The sequence below is a fragment of the Ascidia mentula genome, chromosome 4, assembly GCF_947561715.1.
Source record: "Ascidia mentula chromosome 4, kaAscMent1.1, whole genome shotgun sequence".
In the NCBI taxonomy this organism is placed as follows: domain Eukaryota; kingdom Metazoa; phylum Chordata; class Ascidiacea; order Phlebobranchia; family Ascidiidae; genus Ascidia; species Ascidia mentula.
Window position 1 is genome coordinate 22,245,528 of NC_138569.1, and position 22,958 is coordinate 22,268,485.

The 22,958-nt window shown below is 38.8% G+C and overlaps 3 protein-coding genes and 1 pseudogene across 16 annotated transcripts in view; 1 reads left to right on the forward strand and 3 right to left on the reverse strand.

Moving 5' to 3' along the window:
* Positions 1-4,275, forward strand: part of LOC145898687 (uncharacterized) — a 38,816-nt gene extending 34,541 nt beyond the window's left edge. For 11 of the 14 annotated variants that reach the window (XM_082987243.1, XM_082987237.1, XM_082987240.1 and 8 more), the window contains 9 exons: positions 15-203; positions 631-702; positions 766-957; positions 1,296-1,367; positions 1,431-1,619; positions 2,047-2,118; positions 2,181-2,369; positions 2,840-2,911; positions 3,369-4,275. In XM_082987243.1, the coding sequence (XP_082843369.1) occupies positions 15-203; positions 631-702; positions 766-957; positions 1,296-1,367; positions 1,431-1,619; positions 2,047-2,118; positions 2,181-2,369; positions 2,840-2,911; positions 3,369-3,761 (1,440 nt within the window). In that variant the 3' untranslated portion in view covers positions 3,762-4,275. Of the gene's footprint in view, positions 1-14; positions 204-334; positions 443-630; positions 703-765; positions 958-1,295; positions 1,368-1,430; positions 1,620-2,046; positions 2,119-2,180; positions 2,370-2,839; positions 2,912-3,368 lie in introns of those variants that run through there. The other 3 variants (XM_082987238.1, XM_082987247.1, XM_082987251.1) reach the window with 3 other exon arrangements.
* Positions 4,276-10,126: 5,851 nt separating this feature from the next.
* LOC145898344 (uncharacterized) lies at positions 10,127-11,105 on the reverse strand (annotated as a pseudogene).
* A 2,425-nt stretch (positions 11,106-13,530) lies between these two features.
* Positions 13,531-16,052, reverse strand: LOC145898866 (putative mitogen-activated protein kinase kinase kinase 7-like). Its single transcript, XM_082987509.1, has 6 exons — positions 15,843-16,052; positions 15,666-15,746; positions 15,422-15,493; positions 15,071-15,243; positions 14,140-15,020; positions 13,531-14,000 (listed from the first exon to the last, which is right to left on the reverse strand). Exons 1-6 carry the CDS (start codon positions 15,867-15,869, stop codon positions 13,954-13,956), a joined length of 1,281 nt encoding a protein of 426 aa, XP_082843635.1. The 5' UTR covers positions 15,870-16,052; the 3' UTR covers positions 13,531-13,953.
* A 277-nt stretch (positions 16,053-16,329) lies between these two features.
* Positions 16,330-18,049, reverse strand: LOC145898345 (atlastin-1-like). The gene is made up of 6 exons (XM_082986771.1): positions 18,031-18,049; positions 17,535-17,764; positions 17,128-17,259; positions 16,886-17,041; positions 16,789-16,830; positions 16,330-16,572 (listed from the first exon to the last, which is right to left on the reverse strand). The coding sequence occupies exons 1-6, from the start codon at positions 18,047-18,049 to the stop codon at positions 16,330-16,332; spliced, it is 822 nt and encodes a 273-aa protein (XP_082842897.1).
* Between the last annotated feature and the right edge of the window lie 4,909 nt (positions 18,050-22,958).

A 22,958-nucleotide genomic window follows, 5' to 3' on the forward strand; every position in this document is an offset into this window, starting at 1 on the left:
TTACATTTTTGCAGAATTGTGGCACTGAGTATAAAAGTGATTTCCAACAAATTCATGAGAGCGAAAAGGAAGAGGCTTTGGACAAATTTGACCAAAAATTAGAGCTTGGCAACGCTCATTTATTCAAAGAATATCAAAATAAATTAAGAGACAACATCGACATGGAGTTAACTTCCTTCAAGGGAATCAACTATAAAAATCTTGTGAGTAAATTATTTTGCATTGACATGAAAAATAACAATAGCTTCGTAGCAGCACTAAATTCTGCAAACATACATGCACATATTTCTTGGATGCAAAATAATAGAGACAAACTTCTTCATGATTTTTTTAGAACTTTTGAGCGGGTTTAAGATCAGCCAGAAGCTCATCAGCTTCTATAAATCAAAAAAGTCAATAAATCTTGAATAAACTGCCGGTTACAACATCCATGTTTATTTCTTCTGTGAGCTGCAGATAGATGGTCATTGTTTTGACCTATAAGGTCTCACCACTGCAGCTTGGTGTGACTCTACTGGACAACTTGGCCGACTATATGTTTATGTTTCATGGAGAATTTTGTGTGCTTACGTAGACCACATAATCACTATCGGTTGTTACACAAATTTCTACATTGTATTTAATCTGCAGGAAACACTAAAGGCGAAATTGTCTTCTCTCGTGGATGAGTGCAAGGAAATGTACCAGAGAAATATGCAGGAGGTAAAAGTTTTAAGATTTTACTTGAATCAAATTACAACTGACTTAAATTTAATATTTTTGCAGAATTGTGGCACTGAGTATAAAAGTGATTTCCAACAAATTCATGAGAAAGAAAAGGAAGAAGCTTTGAACAAATTTGACCAACAACAATCAGAGCTTGGCAACACTCAGTTATTCAAAGAATATCAAAATAAATTACTGGTCAACATGGACATGGAGTTTATTGCCTTCAAAGAAACCAACGATAAAAATCTTGTAAGTAAATTATTTTGCATTTTAAGTAAATTGCTTTTATTGACATAAAAAATATCAGCTTCATAGCGAAAGTGAAACAGACATTTACATAGAAAGGTTTCTTTGGTGCAAAATAATTGGGACGCATGCTGGAATAAATTATTTAGAATATCTGATTGGGAATAAAATAAACAGAAAACTCATCGGTCATTTAAAAACAAAATGTCAATAAATCTTAATTAAATTATCTGTTACAACATCTGTGATTATGTTTCACGTAGAATCTTGTGTGCTGTCTTCTAGACCACATGTTCACTATTGGTGGTTACACAAATTTCTACATTATATTTATTCTGCAGGAATTACTGAAGGCAAAATTGTCTTCTCTCGTGGATGAGTGCAAGGAAATGTACCAGAGAAATATGCAGGAGGTAAAAGTTTTAAGATTTTACTTCAGTCGAATTACAACTGACTTAAATTTTACATTTTTGCAGTATTGTGGCACTGAGTATAAAAGTGATTTCCAAGAAATTCATGAGAAAGAAAAGGAAGAGGTTTTGAACACATTTGACCAACAATCAGAGCTTGGCAACGATCAGCTGTTTGAAGAATATCAAAATAAATTAGCAGAAAACATCAACATGGAGTTAACTTCCTTCAAGGGAATCAACTATAAAAATCTTGTGAGTAAATTATTTTACATTGACATGAAAAATAACAATAGCTTCGTAGCAGCACTAAATTCTGCAAACAGACATGCACATATTTCTTGGATGTAAAATAATAGAGACAAACTTCTGAATGGTTTATTTAGAATTTTTGAGCGGGTTTAAGGTCAGCCAGAAGCTCATCAGCTTCTATAATTTAAAAAAGTCAATAAATCTTGAATAAACTGCCGGTTAGAACATCCATGTTTATTTCTTCTGTGAGCTGCAGATAGATGGTCATTGTTTTGACCTATAAGGTCTCATCACTGCAGCTTGGTGTGACTCTACTGGACAACTTGGCCGACTATATGTTTATGTTTCATAGAGAATTTTGTGTGCTTACGTAGACCACATAATCACTATCGGTTGTTACACAAATTTATACATTGTATTTAATCTGCAGGAAATACTAAAGGCAAATTTGTCGTCTCTTGTGGATGAGTGCAAGGAAATGTACCAGAGAAATATGAAGGAGGTAAAGTTTTAAGATTTTACTTCAGTCGAATTACAACCGACTTAGATTTTACATTTTTGCAGAATTGTGGCACTGAGTATAAAAGTGATTTCCAACAAATTCATGAGAAAGAAAAGGAAGAAGCTTTGCACAAATTTGACAAACAACCGAAGCTTGGCAACGATCAGTTATTCGAAGAATATCGAAATAAATTAGAGGTCTACATCGACAGGGAGTTAACTTCTTTCAAGGGAATCAACGATAAAAATCTTGTAAGTAAATTATTTTGCTTGACACAAAAAAATGTGAGGTTTAAACCTTCATCATATTTTTCACTCCGAAACATTTGTTTCTTGCAAAAATTATTGAAACGCTTTCCCAAATGATTTATAACTTTTTTTTCTGGGAAAACCGTTAATTTTTGAGATGATAGACAGTAAACTGTTAATTAAAGAAGAAGACTAAACTAATTGGCCCCAAATATTGAATCAATGTCATTAGGTTTGTTTCAATCAGTGAATGTAAACATAATAAATTAGCAAATAATTTTTTGCTGCTGTCCTTCATATTATACAAACAAACTCGAATACAAGCATATTGTTCGTTTCTGGTTATTTCGTCGTAATTTAATACTCTTTCTCAAAGAAAGTTGAGACTACAGTTTGTAAAAAAGTTATTATGTTTTGAAATGATTCAGAAAATAATTTTTATTCGCTGTAAATAAGGCTGATAATACTTGTAGGAAACACTTAAGGACAATGCAGTTGAAATGTTAAGGAAAATTAAAGTTTCTTACCAGAAATTTATGGATGGTGTAAGTATTGTCAAGGTTTTAATCCTATTTTCAATTCTATCAAATAAGGAATTATATAAAATGCATTTTATGGACATAAAACACGTCTACTAAACGTTTTATATTTTGTGTTAAAATTACCAACACTACAGAACTTTCTACTGATTAAAAAAATATTAAGTCTCGTTGTGGTTTGTAACCACCAAATTCACGGGTTAAAAAATTCTAACGTACCCCATTTGATCACCAACACAATTTCGCCTTAAAGAATACAAACACTTTATTGTAACAAAACTAGAAAGCTATAAAGATTTCCACTGATGTTTCCCGGTCAGCAGCTAGTTTTCGTAACTTCAATATATTAATATTGCAAAGGGATGAAAAAAACTTGCCACAATAACAGAAAAAACAAAATTATGAGTTAATAATCTTTACCTTTGTACACATGCTTGATCAGGGATTGTTTTCTGTTACACAGTTAGGCAAGGGAAGGTACGTTGAACCATCGGCCTTGAAGAAAGAGCACAACAATCAAAAACAACAGGTCAGAGAAGATATAAAAGCGTTGTTTGGTGGAGTTGCTCCAGATGTTCAATCCCGGTACATACAGGAATGCAATGATCAACTGGATGAGGAGTTTCAAAATGTTAAAGCACAAAATAAAGCTAGGAAAGGTGTTTTGAGGTCCATGCGAGATGATTTTGGAAATGGTGTTGTGGTTGGCGTTGCAGGAGCAGCTTCTTTTGCTGTGTGTGGGGTGTTGATTGGAACTGTCGTCGGCCCATTGGGAACTGCAGTTGGTGCAGCTGCAGGTGGATGTATAGGTGGTTGGGTTATTTCAAAAATAAGAGGCGATAGAACAGCAATATAAGTTGGTACAAAATTGTTTGTTGATGACGTTTACCGACCTGCAAAGGCTGATTCCTGCAGTCAAATTTCTGACGTTTTTCTCTATTGATGACGTTTAACCACAAATTTTTTGTACTTATTGTATCTTGTTCTATAATCTGTGTGATGGTAAATTCTCTTCAATTTTTGCTTGTAAGGGTGAACTTGTATTCAAGCACTGTACATTGTGATTGTGAATTGTATCGAACATACATATGTTTTTATAACAAACTTTCAATACCCAACACTTCATCACAACCAGAACTTGGTTTAACTTTTGATGAAAAAGAGTAACCAGATCTCACGAAAGGGGGTTTGCAGTTGGTGCCCACACATGTCTAGGGGGTACCCGCGTCAATAGAGTGCAGCGTACAAATTGAATCCCCGGTTGGCTGCTTTGCTAAAGCTAAAGTCTGTTTGCGTGTTCTTGCTGATATAGACTACTGAATTAAAAGCTCCGTGAACAGACTTCTTTATTAATGGAAACACACGATTGCAATTACCAGGTGACTTAAGTTTAACTTGTTTCAAGCGCGTTTAACACGTGACTGAATTGCAGCGAATTTAACTATTAAAAGAACGTGCGAACGTTGACAGCGCGATGGCAAGAATAACGACAGGGCCGAGAGAATACGAGCGACTGAGAGAGTAGACAAGACAAGACTAGCCTAGACTGGGCTGTCGAAGGATTACGAAATAGGCGTTTTATAACAAAGTGTGAGAAAAAATGTGTTGTCCAGCAGGATGCCAGTAAGCCAGTGGGTGCTCCGGCAGGAAAGCTTAACACCGTCTGCAGTCTTCGGTCCGTATGTGTTCCAACTGTGTAAAGAATTAAGTAGGGAAACATGCGTGTTGCTACAAGAGACACCAGGAATATCTGTGTTTGCTTTCAAACTCGTGGGGCATTTCCACAGGCTTGTCCCCTGCCCCTAATTCTCCCCCTTACACAACTTTCTTGTGATCTCCCAAACAAAACAGCAGTTGTATAAATTTTTCTTTTCTCAAATAATAGATAACCTTGGAGAGCTGCAGGACGCATATTGGTATTTCTATGAAAATTAGTTTTGGTGCTGGGAAATGCCTACCGTGTAGATCTGTGTCACAATGGAAAGTCATGCATCACCAAGCAAAGGAGTGACGCAATTAAGTTAAATTTACGGTTGAATGAGCGCACATGTGCGTGCTGTTGTCATAGCGAATTTTAGGGTGTTTGGGGGCAGTTTTAGTGGGGTTTTGAGCTATTCCAATTAGGTAGTAACTTGCTGGTGGGTGCTGCTGAAATTTATGTTGAAAATGAAGCAAAAAAAATCAGGCTGTATTTGTGGAAAAATGAATCGTTCAAAACCGTTTAAGCGCCACCAAGCCAATACATTGGCTTTGGCCAGACAGCAGAGCGCCTTTTTTCTTTCGCGCATATCTCACGCTGTAGTGCGCGTAACGACTTGAGGTTTTTACGAACGGAAGGCGCAAGGGCTGTAGTTTCACACAAACATAACAAAGTTGTACCATTATATTTGAACTAGAAATGATCTTCGTAAGAATTGTGGAGGAAGGTCTGACCTTTCCGATGGTGTGTTTTTTTTCGCTGTATGGCGTCACAATGACTATATATTTACATGCAAAGCCAGATGTTTGGAAAAATTAGCCAAAAAATGTTTGGTATCATTGCATACCTTGCCAAACAACCTTTTATCTGTTGGTTGTACCTGCATGGTAATGATCTGCATAAGAATTGTAGAGGAAGGTCTCACCTTTCTAATGGTGTGTTTTTTAGCATCCTATGACGTCACAATGACTATATATTTACATGCAAATATGGAGATATCATTTTTTTTACTTTGTATTTACGTTGAACACAATTGAAACAAAACATTATTGACTAATATGATAATCTCTAAAGCATGGCCAAATACATAAACCAACATTGAGTAATTCTTTCCTCTGCATAATAATAACCAATGGTTTTCGAAGGGTATATCCAAAACATATCCACAAAAAGTTCAATGATGGTGATTTGGTGATGTTACAGTCACCTCTGTAACATCCCTGATCCATAATTTGGTATCAAAGCATCATATATATATGGAATTCATGCAAATATGCAATCATATATTCATGCAAATTGTTCAAGAATCAAACAGTTGTGGGCGTGGCTGTGGGCGTCATCCAGTAAATGGGGTAGCTTCAATTTCATACAGCTGATTTTTTCCTTGTCTTTTTTATACATTGTCTCTGTTATTTCATGGAAAAGGTTTATATGCACTGGCAGAAGGCTTGTCTATTCAATTATCAATATGTATTGATGTTATGCCTTCTTTTTCATCAACTTGCTGACATACACTACCAGTTTTTTTTTTAGAAGTGCTGTCAAATTCATCTGCTATCAGTTAGCAAACGTCTGAGCTGTGTAACAAAGCTTACAAGCCTTTTTACAAGCAATAACTAACAGTATATAAGTAACTTATACCAAAATAACTCTCTAAAATTTCAGTTTACTAGACAGTACCGTCGCTCAAAAATTTTAAATGTAGCGATCCGTTTTTTTCGCTTCATTGCGTCTTGGTGTTCACATTGATTCAGGAAACAGTCAAATTATTTCAAAATTCGCACAATTTCGGGAGTTATGGACTATGGCTTGAAAGCTGTTTTAGTAGGGGTGGTTGTATTTTTAGGTATAACTACACGAAAACTTGGAGTTATTGAACTGGAAAAGCGATGATTGTGTAGAGTATGAATTTTCCTATGATTTTTGTGTTGAAATTTTTAGTCTAGCGTTTGTAGAAATAAAGTTATAGGTACCTGAACTTAAGCATCTGTAAATAACTCGAAGTGTTTCTGAGATATTTAACAGGGTCTCGATGGCCTGAGCACGAATTGAGTCTCTTCGATTGTTAAATCTGCTTCTGCCTCGTTCTCACCAGCAAACCGCTGATTCCAAATAAACAGTTTATTATCAGGCTATGGGAATAAATCCCAAGCCGGCGAATAGCTTGTTGAGTCTCAGTAATATTAGCAGTGTAACAGTAATACGATAGAACAAGTAGAATCGAATAGAATCAAATAGAATGAATTTACCGGTTTAAACTGGGCTCTTTAACGCTCTCCATTATGAGAGCTGATTGGTCCATAATGTCACGTGATATCATGAGTAATATATTGCAGGAACATAAAATACAGTACACATCAAGATTATCTGTGGGAGCGGATATAGATGATTCACGCGTGCTGTACTAGCAGTCGCTTGTTCACACATTCTGTTGCACACTAGCTGAAGGAGTCGATCCTCCTTGTATTATTTTACTCGAGAACATTCGATGAATTTATCATATGGGCCGCAGTATGGGATTGTGCATTACATGTGCAAAGCTGCGCGCAAAACATTACGCAATACAAACACTGGTTTCTGTGACGTATGTTACACATCAAAAATTTAATTTTTAAAAAGTGATTGCGGCGCTTAAAGGGTTAAGTGTCCAATCATTTGTGATTTTATGAAAGATCCATTTCATATCTACAAATTTTGATCAAAATTAGTTTCCGAAAAAATGGTTTAGCCACGCCCCTAGGGCCATTTGCCCCCCTGGTTACTCAGTATTTTGGTTAAAAGAGCAACAAAAAATGGAACTGGATTTTGCAGAAAAATGAATCGTTCAACTACCCACTCATTTGCATTTTTTGTAAGTTCCAACTCTTCTCTATGCAATGGCATCAAATTTAGTTGCTGAAAAATGTCAAAGCCCTTCCCCAAGGGCTGGGTATTGTAACATTTATGCTGTGATGTAATGAGAATGACTTGGCAGTTCGTACCAGGAAGTATAACTCCCTTTTTCTCGGGACGACACAGGAGAATTGTTGTAAGATGCAATTATCGATAACGTGCTCTCACGCGATCGCATAATTCAAGTGCCACATCGTGAAATGCACTGGGCTTTGGCCTAGTGTGGTTTCACCAATCTGTTCTACATTTTGGCGTGCTCGTGGGACCCAAAACGTCTGACTCCCACATATCTGTGTTGTGTCTTGGTGCTTTCTGAATAAAACAAACTAACCCAAGTTTGGTTTATCTGGAGTCTGGAGTCAGGAGTCAGGAGTCAGGAAACAATTCAATTGCAGCTGAACACGTAATCAACAAACAAACAACCCCAATTTCTACAGACGTTTGACCTCCAAATTGGTCATATGATCTTCCAGGAGGCCCAACAAGTCCTTGCTCTGTACAGTCTCATCCAGGAGCAAAATTTTTTTTGAACTTTGTTGAATTTTAGGTCCCTATGTAAGTCACAAGACCCATCAACGGTCATTGGGAAACAAGCGGAACAGTCGCTAGATGCATTACAGCAGAGGGTCTTGAAAATAGGATTTCTCCAATTTAATACCCATATAGGTCCTGCAGACAGGGTGTGTACACGCAGTTATACAATATATAACTTCAAATCGTAGTAAACTGAAACGATACCCAATGCAGGCAGCAATTATAAGGAGAAAGCTGAAAGACATTTGCTGGAAATCATTGTTTTCTACGGGATATTTACGAAAGACGTCCATGTGTTATGGAAGTTTCAATCGAATATCTCGCAAATTTTCCTCATAATGAACAATCGGTTTAGTCTGACAATTTAAAAAAAATCCCTGTGGACTTTGTAGTTTATGTTATCCGCATAAAGCACTTCTCGTAAATGAAGTTTTTAAACCAAACAAGGGTACTTGGGTATCAAAAGTAACCCGGGAATATCTGCGTTTGCTTTTAAACTGGGGGATTTTCATAGGATTTGTTGTGTTGCACAGTTACGCAACGGAGGGTACGTTGAACCATCGGTCTTGAAAGGAAAGCACGACAATCAAAAACAACAAGCCAGAAAATTTCAAAGCGTTGTTTGGTGGAGTTGCTCCAGATCCCAGCACATAGAGAAATGCAATGATTAACTGGATGTTGAATTTAAATATGGAAGTAAATGAAAATAACAAAGGTCGTGTAAGAGATGTAGGACGTGTTGTAATCACAGGCACTGTAGGTGCTGCCGTCAGAGGAGGAGCAGCTGCTAGTGCTGTGGCGGACGCGAAGTGCGGAGCTGTTTTGGGGCCAAAGGGTGCAGCTATTGGCGGAGCTATTGACATTGTGGGTGGGGTTGTATTAATTGTTATAAAGGGGAAAAACGAAAAACTGCAGAGGGTGTGACCAAAATAACCTTGTATAGCACAGACGTCCAAACGAAATCTTTATTGATGGCCTTTAGCCATAGTCGGATATCCGGAATTTAATTAATTTGTTGTTCATATTTATCATACCTTGTGTCGCTGCATAATGTATTAAAACATATAAATAACCTAGGAAGGCCCTGAAATTTATAACTACGCTATGGCCGAGGTTAAAAATTCAAAGTTTTCCGATCATGCGTTCAACGCATGCCAAAGTCCTGATGGTCAACCAGTGGCAAGGGAAAAAAAGTAAAAGACACGAATCTCATTTCCGGTTTAGGTCAATTCCTGAGAGGATAATTTAGTAGCGAAAATTTGCAGAGATGTTGGCAGCAGAATAAACGCAAGCTGGTGAAGGCAGCGACATTGTAGTTGAGTTATAAACGTAGTTAGATGGTTACAAAATACGCAAATGAGGTTGATATAAACATAGGCACTTGCTTGGCAAATAATGAGTAAAATTTAATTAAATTAAAGTAGGTACCTTTTGGGAAATAATTGTTAAAGTCAGCCTAAACGTAGGTATTTCCATGACAAATAATTAATGGTCAAATTAAACATATATTTTCCTCGGCAAATAATTATTATGATGAAATTTAAACATGAATAATCTATTTAGGGGCATATATAGAAAAAAACCTTAGAAATGTGACTGCAAGAATCAGCCTTTTGCAGGTCGGTAAGCGACGGATTTCCGTTTACAAATCAATGTATTATTCCTAGGGCTCCGAAAGGAGTAAAAGGCGATCACAACAGCATAAGATCTTTATTTAAGAAATATTAATTTCGGCATTTTCAGTTTCTGTCTGAAAACAGAATAGCAATAAAAAATTAAATTAATTAAAACCACAACAAAAACAAAAACAACAACAAAATAATATAACTCCACAGTAAGTCCACTTACGGGGCTACCAAGACAAAAGGCCAATGCGATTAAAACGATAAAAAACTGTTTTCTGCGACACGCGGCTGTGGTAGCCAAAGGAGCGAGGAGAGACTGCACTGAAGGTGTTTGTGGCCAAACGCAAAAATAGGTGGTGGACGCAAGGGCAGTGACGTAGAACTGCAATAAGGCGATTACGCAATAACGCACACAGAATACAAAAACAGTGATGGAAATGAAGACAAAAAGATGGAAGAGCGCGAAAATGGTCATTTTATTCCAGGCAAAAACACAGGCTGAATGTTTATTGACGCCCTGAGGTCGCTTAGCCATTTATCTTCACATATATCTAAAAGAACCATGGGAGGTTCTTGGACGAAAATTACTGTAAAACAGTGTGAAATGTCTGGTTTATTTTTCAATAAGATGGGGTGTTTATTGAGATAGTGTTTTGCCAACGCCATCCTGTTTCCCTTGGCATCTTTGAAACAACCTGCACGCCATGTGGAACGGTGTAAATTCCACCTCGTGCTAAAACGATTTTTTGTTTGGCCAACATATTGTTCTTTACATGTTGTGCAGGTAGCCACGTAAATTCCATAATTCTTGCAAGTAAGTTTTTGTCGTAGAGGGATGGTGTGGTGGAAAGGGATGGTAATACAGGTGGCAGAGTAAACCATTGTCTTAAAATTCTTTCGGCCGCCGCATAATGCGCATTTTCCCCAAGGCCGAGAATACCCATCTGTATGTTTCCGAGTGCAAGGGGACGGTGGTTTGTGGTCCATACTACACTTGTGTGGGACTTATGTTTGCATGTTGCGGGGCTAAACCGTTGTTTCCAGCTGGCCGCTGTTGCTATGACATCTGATGTCATCTTCTTGGGGAAATGGGATCGTAGACATTTCTAAACGAGGTAAACAGGGACTTCATCCACAGCCTTGAACGGTTGAAGCAGAAATGTCTACGGTCCCAAAGCATTCAGAAGTCTTAACATGAGGAAAGTTGTTAATATCTGGTTACATTGCTTAATATAATTGTTATCGTGTGGTTGTTTTTCGCCCACAAATATCGTAGAAAGAAATTTAGCATGAAGGATTTTCCTGGTCTTAGAGCTCCAGCAATTGAGTATATTGCAACTGGTGTATTGGCAACTTTGGGATCTCGACATATTCTCCCAAACTCGTTTTCATCAAGAATGAAACCATTATTATCAAAGTTTACTATTTGCACAGGTTTGTGTTCGCTCATAATGAACTATGTTTGATTGTATCAAAGTTTATCCTGCGTAACAGGGGTTTACACATAAGATAGAGCAGGGTATTAATGTCGTTGGTCCCACTCACCTACCTATATGTTTTGTACTGATAAAACCGATACCTCTTGATGTTAAACCGAATGAATTTGTGGCAGCAGCAACATTGAGTCATAATATGACGATATGACATCGAAAAACATGAAACTGATTGTCACATAAGTTATTTTCTGTTTTTCTTGACGCGTACAACACTGACAGAGCACAAAGTGGAACCTGGCAACACCCTGGTAAGTGTATTCAGCAACACACAGCATGAAAACACAAGTTATGTCGATGTGATTCAACGTATGAAATTCAGACAGCTGCATACACTGGTACTGCTGAAAGTAGATCTTATTGGTAAACATTTACTTGCACTGATCGCCTCGACTGAATGCAAGACCAGAACCACTCTGGCTTGATGTTATATTGTCCTGCCTGTTGTCACACCTTCATCTTCAAACAGGGCTGAAACTCTTTCTGCAAATCATCTCACTACTTCCGATATTAGGTTTAAATGTTTGTGCGAAGAATTTCACAGCCATGTTTACAAATATATTTGCAGTCAACATTTTGCCATGTATTGATAAATAAATTGGCCATTTCAGTTCGCTATTAAGAGGACAGGCAACTTCAAAGCATTTTTTGTGCGCAAAATTACTTGGAAATTTATCCCAGAACCAAAGTAATTTGTTATTCTTACACAGAGCGCCATCGCTTCCACAAATCTGTCCATTTATTACTTCGAGCATATTTTAAGAAGATACAAACTAACATTTCGAACAAACTACTTACCGCCACTTATAGCCACAAAGAGGTCTTAAAGTGCATATGACACGGCCATGACAACTTTGCGTAAAACTAAAGGTACATCTACAACAAACATATATCCAAAGTTTTACGGTTCTACGTCAACTAAAAAATGTAGAAAACTGCACGAAAAGTAACGGCCACCAAAAATCGTAAACCTTTTGCGCTGAGGAGAAAAGGACATCACACAAGGCGCTCGCGTCGAAAAAATGCATTGTTTAGATGGGAGAAGGCGCCTGTTTTTGCAGATATCGAATAGTTTCAAACATAGGAGAATCCACAGATTACGTTAAAACGACAATGCTGAACTAACGGTTTGTCTCTGTCTCTGTCAAAAGCTCATGTATCACGTTAGCGATCATAAATGCTGTAACACAAGAACACCCTGTCCCAGTAACTGTTGTATTATTACACAACTAAATAAGACATAATAGGTCGAACAGCGGCCATCTGTCTTCAGCTTAAATTAACATCAAAATCCGTTTATGGCACTTGTTCACTTTTGTCCCCTGTTTCATGCAATATTATGCTTAAAAGTTTTACAATGTTTTCCATTCCTACGCATAAGGCTTGCTGCCAGCACTCGCGCACGACCAAAGCGCCTTCTATGACGTCACGCAACAATATCTGAGACAATAATGTGTTTGCTGGAAACACGCCTTCTTCTTCATATTACATTTACGTAAGGATAAACAACAACAAAAATCAATTACTTACCTCCTCTCAAAGTAGACATTTGTATTGAGTTTTATAAATGACAGCAACAGATTTGGCGACGGTATTAAAATAGTTAAAACTGCAGCAAAATCCATTACTATGTGTAATATGTCATGGTAACAATATTGTGTAAACACTTGGTGTTGGAATGCCAAACGTAATAAACTGTTATTGGACGATGTTAATGTTTGTGTATAAACTGCAGACAGATGGCCACTGTTTCGACCTAAAAGGTCTCATCAGTGCAGCTGGTGTGACTATCAGGCCCCGTGTCACAATAAGCAATGTGGAGCCAACGGGGCCTGACGGCACTATTGGTTAAGCTTGCTTGGCCGTAGTGTTTCCACCTTGTTTGCTCCGTAAGGTTGCACCTAGTTTGGTGCCCAACGGATGACGGTGACTGTATAGTCACCACAAAGTGGAAGTCTTTGCTTGGCCGTTTGGTCTGCAAAGTTCGTCTTATAGTCACACCAGCTGCACTGATGAGACCTTTTAGGTCGAAACAGTGGCCATCTGTCTGCAGCTTATACACAAATTCATATTATTGGCTCCACATTGCTTATCATATATTTAATGTGTTCGACGTTTTGGTCGTTAAGTCACCAGACTCAGTAGATTACTTGCATGTAGTTGCATCACCACTGGTAAAATGAAATTTTCTGTTTTCTCTGCGGCCGTCCGCTGCTTGTGGTGCAGTCTGCAGAGGTGAAAGAGGTTTCACAGAGGAACCGGTAAGTGCGGCTTTGTGGAGACTAACAGATCTGTCTGTTATCCAAAATATTCAGAAGGAAACGTTTCACGCCTAATGTGTACAACTACATTGTGGAATGCTTTGACAGTTGAGCTGATGTAAGATTTTTTGTATTCGACGTTTGAAAATACCTTACATAGCCATAGATTAAATATTTAATATCAATTGAGAAGGCAAGGTTATATTTAATAACAGTTAATGCGAATCATAAGCAGTGGTAAGTTGAATCAAGTAATTAAGAAGACAACGACCAAAGCTCACAGATGAATATATGCAATCAACATATGTGAAAGTAAGATTGTAGATCTGCAAATAAAATCTTGCGATTTCGATATTGAGTTAGTGAAGCCGACGAGTGGTTTCATCATATGTAGTTTGTTGTTCCATTGTTGCTGGTTCATTGTTTTCAAGACAAGTTTGGTTTCTGCTGTAATCTCCATGGTTAATGTTCGAACTTGTGTTGCCGGCCACGAAACACGACCGAAGTTTGGGTTGGAAAAATATGATTCAGGAGATTGTTTGGATTAGACTGATTTTCCAGCAGTGCTTTGACCGTGGGACGAAGACATTCCTAAAATAAATAGAAATGTTTGCTATGTTGATGTGTCACATTTTGAAACAATCTTTGGTGCCTATTCTTTTGCACCATTTCTGTAAACGGTTGAACTTAGAATTTATCGCGAACATCCGCTCGCTGTGTGTTTACGTACTTGGAAACGTCATTGACTCCGCGAAAAATTGGTGAAGCGGAACACGATAACGTTCTCTCGCTGACAAGCTTGAATCCATTTTATCAAGGGCATTTGCTGCTTGGAGCAGGATAACTGACGGTAGTTGCTTTGACAAAACTTGATCCAACTCTCTTCTTATCTGCACCATTGTGGGACGTGCTGAAGGATCACCACTCCAACATCCCTTCATCATTTGCTCGAGGGATTCAGCAAGATCCAGGTCGCCCCCGTTAAGTGCAGATTTCCACTTTCGTAATTCCTGGAGGTCTGGTCTTGTTCCATTGATAACGGCATTCTCTAAACGGTGAACATCATCCTTGTTTCTCAGGATGTGTTCGGGATAAGGTGATAACCTGGTGAGAACCATGTACATCATTATCCCGAAGGCGTAAACATCAAGCTCTTTCCTTGGTTTCATCATGAAATCTTTTAGTTTTTCGGGTGCTGTGTAGAAGGGAGTGTACTGGGGTTTTTCCTTTTTAGTTTTTGCCGACGGATCAAAGACAGCCGAAGCGCCCACTGTTGCAAGTTCTGCCCCTCCAAAGTCGCACAACTTGCAGATCAGATACTCAGTGAGCAGCACGTTTTCAGGTTTAACATCTGTGTGAATCAGACGCTTGTCGGGTAAACTATGGCAGAATGCAAGAGCATCGGATATGTTGGTTAAAAACCGAGCTCGTAAGGCCAACCCGAGAGGAATTCCAGGAGGGTTTCCATGAAATAGTAGGATTTCTCTAAGGTTTCCACCTCTGCAAAACTCCATTACGATACCGACTGAAAATCCCCATTCAACAAGACCGTAGACATTCACTATGTTTTCATGTCTAGCCAATCGCAGATATCCAAACTCCTCATGAATTCTATGTAAAGACACTTCTTATATTGAGTTAAATCGAAGGTAACTACTCACATTTTTTTCAATTCTTGTTTCTGTTTAATTCCTCCGCCAAAGCGAAGAATCTTTGTCGCCACAAATTTTCCCAACACTTGGTGAAATCCGAGTAAAACTTCAGCAAAACCTCCAGATCCGGCTTCCACCGACTCGGGATCGAACAGAATATCGGCTGAGTTGATTGGTGGTAACTGTGTAGTCGCATGTTATTGTTTAAGTAAACATGAAAAAGTATTTGTAGCGGAGCTCTGTTTGTTGGATTTGAAAAAATTTAAACATAGAAAGTTTCCACAACAATGAAACTAGAGGTAATCAACAATCTTCGTCTTCTAATGGTTTCCTTACGATATTATTTCATCACGGTCTTACCTGGTTTGAACCAAGGGTCGACACCGTGGTCACTGGTTGTGATTTCTGTGTTTGATTTAACTTCGAGTTTTCCTGAAACCAAAAACTCAGTCATGCGTTTGTGTTGATAAATAAATCAAATTGTAAACCGTTGTTTTAAGGATTATTTCCACTATGGAAGCAACGGTTACTTATTTTCACAAAAGTTGTTCGTTTCATATCATAATTTCCTTTCTTAACCAAATTTAAAGTGCAGTTCTCGAACCATTCTTTTCAGGTTGATTTGTTTCATGGCCGAAATATTCTTCTCCATATTTTCCTGCAGAACTTTAACCCTTTCCATTGCCTGCATATAAAATAAACATTTGCTAAATTAATAAAAGTTGTACTATTTTAACATGTTGTTCAAAAAGAATTGCTACACAAAACAACAATATTTTACCTGTGTTACCATGGTTACTTCAGGCATCTTTTTGACCCTAAACACTTTGAAGCATCCGATGAATAAATTGATGAAATCCCTTCCAGTCACAGGTTTCTTGTTGTTTTCTTTCACGATAACTTTTTCAGGAGAGAAAATGTCGAGCACCAAAGTTTTGAGCGATTCAAGAAATTCCAACCTGACGTCTAGATATTGCACACGTGACGAGGATGTGAAAAACAACCCAAGGATTTACAAGATAGATAGGGTCTAGCACTGGAAAATTAGTTTCTTTAGTTTTTTTAAGGTCTGTGAGAAAAGAACGCAAGAAGCAACAACCTTATTAACACAACCTGGCCCAGAACACTTTTAGATTTAGTCGCTTGAAATGATCTAAAGTAAATCTCGATTTGTGTTAATTTGTGTGGGTCGGACCGTGTGTGACGTCGGTTTATTGAAGGGAAGTTGCCTCATACAAATATTCCATACAAGTTATAGCTAACCTCGTTTATACCAAAGTCGCGTTGTTACCTTTTATGTACAAGTGGTTTCCTTCCCGTTCTGGATATTCGGCAACTCGGAAGCCTGGATGTGGCATCAAGAAACATGATATGTTGTTAAATGATTCCTTGAGGCCACTCAGTGCTATATTTTGTCTTGATTGAAGAAAATACTTCAACATTTTTTCGCCTCCACCAAATCCATAGTTGTAAGATCGGCCCATCCAATCACGAACAAGAAAAATCGCATTCTAAAATGAAATCAGCAACAGAAACTACTGGATCTATGCTTGAACCACCCTGGCAAGGTGTTGAACAATAATCGTGTCAAAAGTTTATGTGTGACAGCTGTCAAAACCATGTTTTTCAAGAAACATGTTGAAAACTATAGTGTTTCTGTTGAAGATGTTTTGAACATACTTCTTATAGAACCAACACAAAAGATATTTCTCTAACAAATAATTTACCTGGAGGTCACCTTGCTTTCGTTTCGCATATTCAGTAAAAAACTGAAACAGGAAGTGAAATTTAATGAGGTCAGATGATTAAACATTTTTCACTGACTTTGAATGGTTGTAAGTCGTCTTCTTGAAAATTGTTCAACAAATTATAAACCAGCACTGAACTGAGAAAAGTACTGAAAGGAAATATATTGGAAGTATCTTGGATGGAACTTCTGTGATCTAATATTCCCTCGGTGTCCATTAGGAATAACGCAACCTGAAATATTGTTGACATTTGATGGTAATAGAAATCTTAAATATTAATAACAGTTTAATCAAATATAACAAATATTATTACGTCACCTTCCCTGCACGGGTATTTACAAAAAATGGTTCCTCCCAGATCCAAATCCCTTTAGTTCTTCTTTCAGCTCCACCTCCCCATGCAAAACCTTCCACGATCTGATCTTCTTTCGATGCAAGCCACTCATCCGACTGAAATATATTAGATGAAATAAATTGAAATCTAAGATGTCATTTGACACATTTGACAAGTTGTAAAGACTTAGCTTTGACCAATAACGTTACTCCGCTTATATAAAATTCGTTAAGCTGTGGCGAATTTTAAATATAGCGCCAACAAATAAGACCGAATGTTTAACGGACAGAATAAAAACTATTCAAAAATAAATTGCAATCGACGCACGTTACGGTTCGTTGCACACGCAATAATGACTGCCGTCCGATCATTATCTCACATTATCCATTACCTTGTCAGTCTTCATTGCCCGCAGATAACGCAGGAAAAAGTTCAACAGAAATGATTTTCCAGTCCTGCAAGTTCCACCGACGGTGTAGATTGCAACTGGTGTGTTAGCGACATCTGGCGATCGGAAAATTCTTTCAATTTCGCCAACATTGATGCAATAACTCCCTGTCTTATCGTTGGATGATCGAACTATTTTCACTGGTTTCGGAGATCGCCCGATACGATGGAAATCTTAGAGATAATCCAACATTAAGCGTAAACTTAGCGCAGAATTCTACACACAGGAGGTTGTTGATAGGTAAAAACCGGACAGTTGCGCAAGTAATTAAACGTTGCTGAATACATGGCTTCTTTCCAATATATTTGCGAAACATGGAGTTTGGTCAATATAAAATTTATCGTCCTAACCGAGTGAGGGGAAGCTTGCCTATTTTTTGCTTGGAACACTTAATTATCGCAGTTGACTGCATGTGTCATTAATCAAAAACATTACTCACCACTTTTAGCAGAAGACATTCCTCTTGGGTTTTATCACAAGGCTACAGCAATGGAGTCGATAACGTCTTCTTTGAACTGAACACTGCAACAAAATTCACTACCGTATGAACGTTGTGTTGAGCATCTGTGTTCTCTGTTGCGCGTATAAACCGTCCCAACCAAATACATTCCATGCATGAGAGAGACAATGGTTTTAATGCAGGGCAATGAGGCAGTTGTGCCTTTTGTTTGCTGTCGCGCTCGTATTTACGACAAACCAGACAAACATGGTCGTGTTTGCCTAAAACTTGGTGTTGAACTTACTAGTAGTTTGCAAAAGTCCATGCGTTTGTTCATCACCATTATAATATTACATATACTAGTATTTAGGCATCGTTGCTATTTCAATACGCCACTTACCGTATTACGAATACATGACGGTTGTTTACATAAAGGAAAATGACATTATTTTGGAACAAATCGGCAAAACTTCTGTGTTGGAACGGTGATAAACTTTACGATGTCTTTTGTCTGTTGGCTTGCAGATGTGTTTGCGGGTAAATGTGGAATCAAGGGGCGGAGATTTTACCAAATAAACACTTGCCAAGTCATAATTGAAAGCGGCGACGCGTCTGTGTCTGCAGCAATTTTGGAGACAAAAGATCCGAGGTTTGTTACGTACGCTTCTGGCACATGCCAGTGTACTGTTTGTCACGTACGCTTCTGGCACATGCCATTGTACTGTTTGTCACGTACGCTTCTGGTACATGCCAGTCTACTGTTTGTCACCATTGCTTCAGGCTTGCATAAAAGGTGAATCTGGAGTCACTGGAGGAAGAGGAGAAATAGGGCCACGTGTGGAAAGGAAGACCAAGGACCTGTGGGTGGCAAAGAAAATTTGATGGGACTTATTACAGGTGATTTTATTTTGACCAAAACTGGAACTGTTCAGCCAGGAATAGTTTGAAATAACTTGCGAGTGTTTTGTGTGGAATAATAGTGATCGGTTAATGCTTAAAATGCACAAGGTTTCCAGACTTGACAGCCAAGTTGGATGGGCCACTAAATCTAATGATATCGATACGATATCTGTATTCGATAAATAAGAATTACACTCTGATCCCCAACTAATATTTGTAAGCTACATTTATCTGCAGATCAGACGAACAAAGTGAATCAACTCGAATCAAGACTCAACGAATCTACAAACAGTTGAGTGCTTTTTTTATAATTTGTGATCCTTTCACGATAATTATCCTGCATTACTACGGTTTATGAAATACGTGAATTTATTTCGTTCAATAACGCAGAAGTAATACCATGCTTACGCATAGCAAGGCGGGATCGCCCCACTGCGCAGGCCCTTTATATTTGGCGATCACAGTTCTAATATTCTGATCATAAGGTTCACAGGCCTTGCAGCCAAGCTGGATCAGCCACTTTTCCCGACAAGTCGGAGCGAGATCTGAAAAATCAAGCCGACTTGTCGGGAAAAGTGGCTGATCCAGCTTGGCTGCAATGCCTTGGCTGCGAAGCATGTGAACCTTTCGTTCAATGAAATGTCCTTTTGCATCAATTCCTTTTTACAGAGCTTTAAAACCTCATCCAGTTTGGTGATTCCGAATCTTGTGCAAGTTCTTTGTTTCGAGGTCCTCAACTTGTTAGGTCTGGAGAACGTGTCCATTGCGACGATGGGTGGCAGGTATTGCGACGATGGGTGGCAGGTATTGCGACGATGGGTGGCAGGTATTGCGACGATGGGTGGCAGGTATTGCGACGATGGGTGGCATATATTGCGACGATGGGTGGCAGGTATTGCGACGTTGGGTGGCAGGTATTGCGACGATGGGTGGCAGATATTGCGACGATGGGTGGCATATATTGCGACGATGGGTGGCATATATTGCGACGATGGGTGGCAGGTATTGCGACGATGGGTGGCAGGTATTGCGACGATGGGTGGCAGATATTGCGACGATGGGTGGCAGATATTGCGACGATGGGTGGCATATATTGCGACGATGGGTGGCATATATTGCGACGATGGGTGGCAGGTATTGCGACGATGGGTGGCAGGTATTGCGACGATGGGTGGCAGGTATTGCGACGATGGGTGGCATATATTGCGACGATGGGTGGCATATATTGCGACGATGGGTGGCAGGTATTGCGACGATGGGTGGCAGATATTGCGACGATGGGTGGCATATATTGCGACGATGGGTGGCATATATTGCGACGATGGGTGGCATATATTGCGACGATGGGTGGCAGGTATTGCGACGATGGGTGGCAGGTATTGCGACGATGGGTGGCAGGTATTGCGACGATGGGTGGCATATATTGCGACGATGGGTGGCATATATTGCGACGATGGGTGGCAGGTATTGCGACGATGGGTGGCATATATTGCGACGATGGGTGGCAGATATTGCGACGATGGGTGGCATATATTGCGACGATGGGTGGCAGGTATTGCGACGATGGGTGGCATATATTGCGACGATGGGTGGCAGATATTGCGACGATGGGTGGCATATATTGCGACGATGGGTGGCATATATTGCGACGATGGGTGGCAGGTATTGCGACGATGGGTGGCAGGTATTGCGACGATGGGTGGCAGATATTGCGACGATGGGTGGCATATATTGCGACGATGGGTGGCATATATTGCGACGATGGGTGGCAGGTATTGCGACGATGGGTGGCAGGTATTGCGACGATGGGTGGCAGGTATTGCGACGTTGGGTGGCAGGTATTGCGACGATGGGTGGCAGATATTGCGACGATGGGTGGCAGGTATTGCGACGATGGGTGGCAGGTATTGCGACGATGGGTGGCAGGTATTGCGACGATGGGTGGCAGGTATATGGTAAACTCCATTAGCTGGTTCTCAACATTGCTAAATATGCAAGAAGTTATACCTGTCTGCACATGATTTAAAGTAAACACCCTACCTTGCTTGTTATGCACAAGTTATTCGGTGTTTCTTGTCATGAATATGTCAGTTTATACAAAAGTAAACCTATTGTTGCCCTTATGAGGTTCGAAATGTACTTACCTGTATTTTACGTATTTCAATACCAGGTGTTCCAGCGTCGTTATGATGGATCCGTGAGTTTCGATAGAGATTGGGTGGATTACAAGAACGGGTTTGGGAATCTATTAACAGAATTTTGGATGGGTTTGTATTCCAAGTACTTTTCAAATTTACCTTTGAGTAGTAACTTAATACATAAATAAGTTTAATTTTAAAACAACACAATTTAATGGTTTCTCTCGAAATGTGCAATTTTGTGTCGTATTTCTCAAAAATGCATGTAAACATTACCTTACTAACCTCTAAGGAGGAAGTGATTGATTTCAATGTCCGCGTAGTTTTGTCGAACGTAAGTTTCGTTGATAATTTTTTTATTTTTTTTTTGTCTCAAGTTGTCATTTTTTGTCAAGCCAGAAATAATTTCGCAGTAATCGTTGTGGCCTGAGTGCCGAGTAGAAGTCATTGATTGTCACCGGCACGGACAGCAAGCCATGTACATGAAAACGAAATTGATTTGGTCGACAAATTTTCGCCATAGCATTTATGGGAAGTTCTAACCAGTTAACACTTAAATATTTCAGAACAAATCGTTCACATCAACGACAACACACAGTCATATCCGTATTTCGGATGTACAAGGATATCTTGTAGTCTTTTAATACTTTTTAATTTCACCCAGACTTGTTCATCAGCTCTAGAGAAACTGCGTCAAATCACCAGTGCTTCCGCTAGATGTCGCCTTCGTGTTGATCTTGAGGATTTGTCCGGTGACCAAGGTATTGCCGAGTACAGACTGTCATCTTAACATGTTGAAAAGTTGAGTCGTTAATGATTCGATGATCGTAGGTCGGTTTGTCAAGGCGCTCTGTTTGTTGTACATCGTTGACGAATGTTTTAAAAAGTTTGTTTGCGTTTTAATTTTTTTCTATTTTTCGTTTCAAAAGTACCTGATTTGTAAGAAAGAAAGACTTATCTTTCCAATATATACTTCTGTCCTTAGCACTTTTTGCATTGGTGATGAGGAAAGCTTCTGTCAGATAACTATATCTGGGTTTTCAGGAAAATGACTTCACCCCAGCTGACCACCAAAACCTTAATGGGATGAAGTTTTTAACTGTAGGTCTATATAATGAATATGTGTTTAGGCTAATATTGACGGGCCAATCTTGAAATGTTGCGGACTGGACTAAACAAGCAATCTAAACAACATATGTTTTTATGCAAATTGCATAAAAATAAACAAAACAGTTTTTTTTTTTCAAACCCAAAATATTGCGCGGTTTCTTTGCGGGAACGGTTTCAGTCAATTGATTTTAAAATAGTGATGTGTGGATTGCTAATAACCTATCTACATTTGCATACGATGACACGACCATTGTTGACGCGTCCGGCTCAACGGTCTTTGGTCAAGAACTTCCTCCAGTCCTTGGGTATTATTGGAAGCGCCGCTGGGGGGAATAAAAACTTCGAAAATGAAAATCAATGCGAATAATGTTGAGGGAATGCATAATAACAATGCGTAGATACAGAAGCAAGGACAGAAGCAAGGAAGAAGCCTTGTTTTGGTGTTATTTCATATTTCAAAACAACGCAATTACGTTAACCCCATTGTAAAAAACTCATCAACGCTTCAATATTTCCATCATGTCAAATGAGAGGTTTGGAGATACAAAACATTTAAAAATTCGTTTTTTCTGTACTTTGTTCACAAAACTCTTCTAAATTCTGTTTTTCCTGTATCTCATACCGTTGTAGTTAATCATGCGTGCTACCCTTGTGTTGATAACCCATGAGCGTTTGTCAATATAAGCAATAATTGGTCTTATTTAGCAAGTAAAGCAAACTATACTGCACAATGCATAATATTGCGAAATTAGATAACATACAGCTCGACTTCCAATACAA

Coding starts and splice junctions, on each gene's coding strand:
- LOC145898345 (XM_082986771.1), bottom strand. Junction 16,831..16,885: donor ACGACTTACAACCATTCAAA/GTCAGTGAAAAA, acceptor TTCCTGTTTCAG/TTTTTTACTGAATATGCGAA. Junction 16,573..16,788: donor GAAAGCAAGGTGACCTCCAG/GTAAATTATTTG, acceptor ATTTCATTTTAG/AATGCGATTTTTCTTGTTCG.
- LOC145898866 (XM_082987509.1), bottom strand. CDS start 15,869: ATGCCTGAAGTAACCATGGTAACACAG. Junction 15,244..15,421: donor CGACCCTTGGTTCAAACCAG/GTAAGACCGTGA, acceptor GCGACTACACAG/TTACCACCAATCAACTCAGC. Junction 14,001..14,139: donor GGAGTCAATGACGTTTCCAA/GTACGTAAACAC, acceptor TATTTATTTTAG/GAATGTCTTCGTCCCACGGT.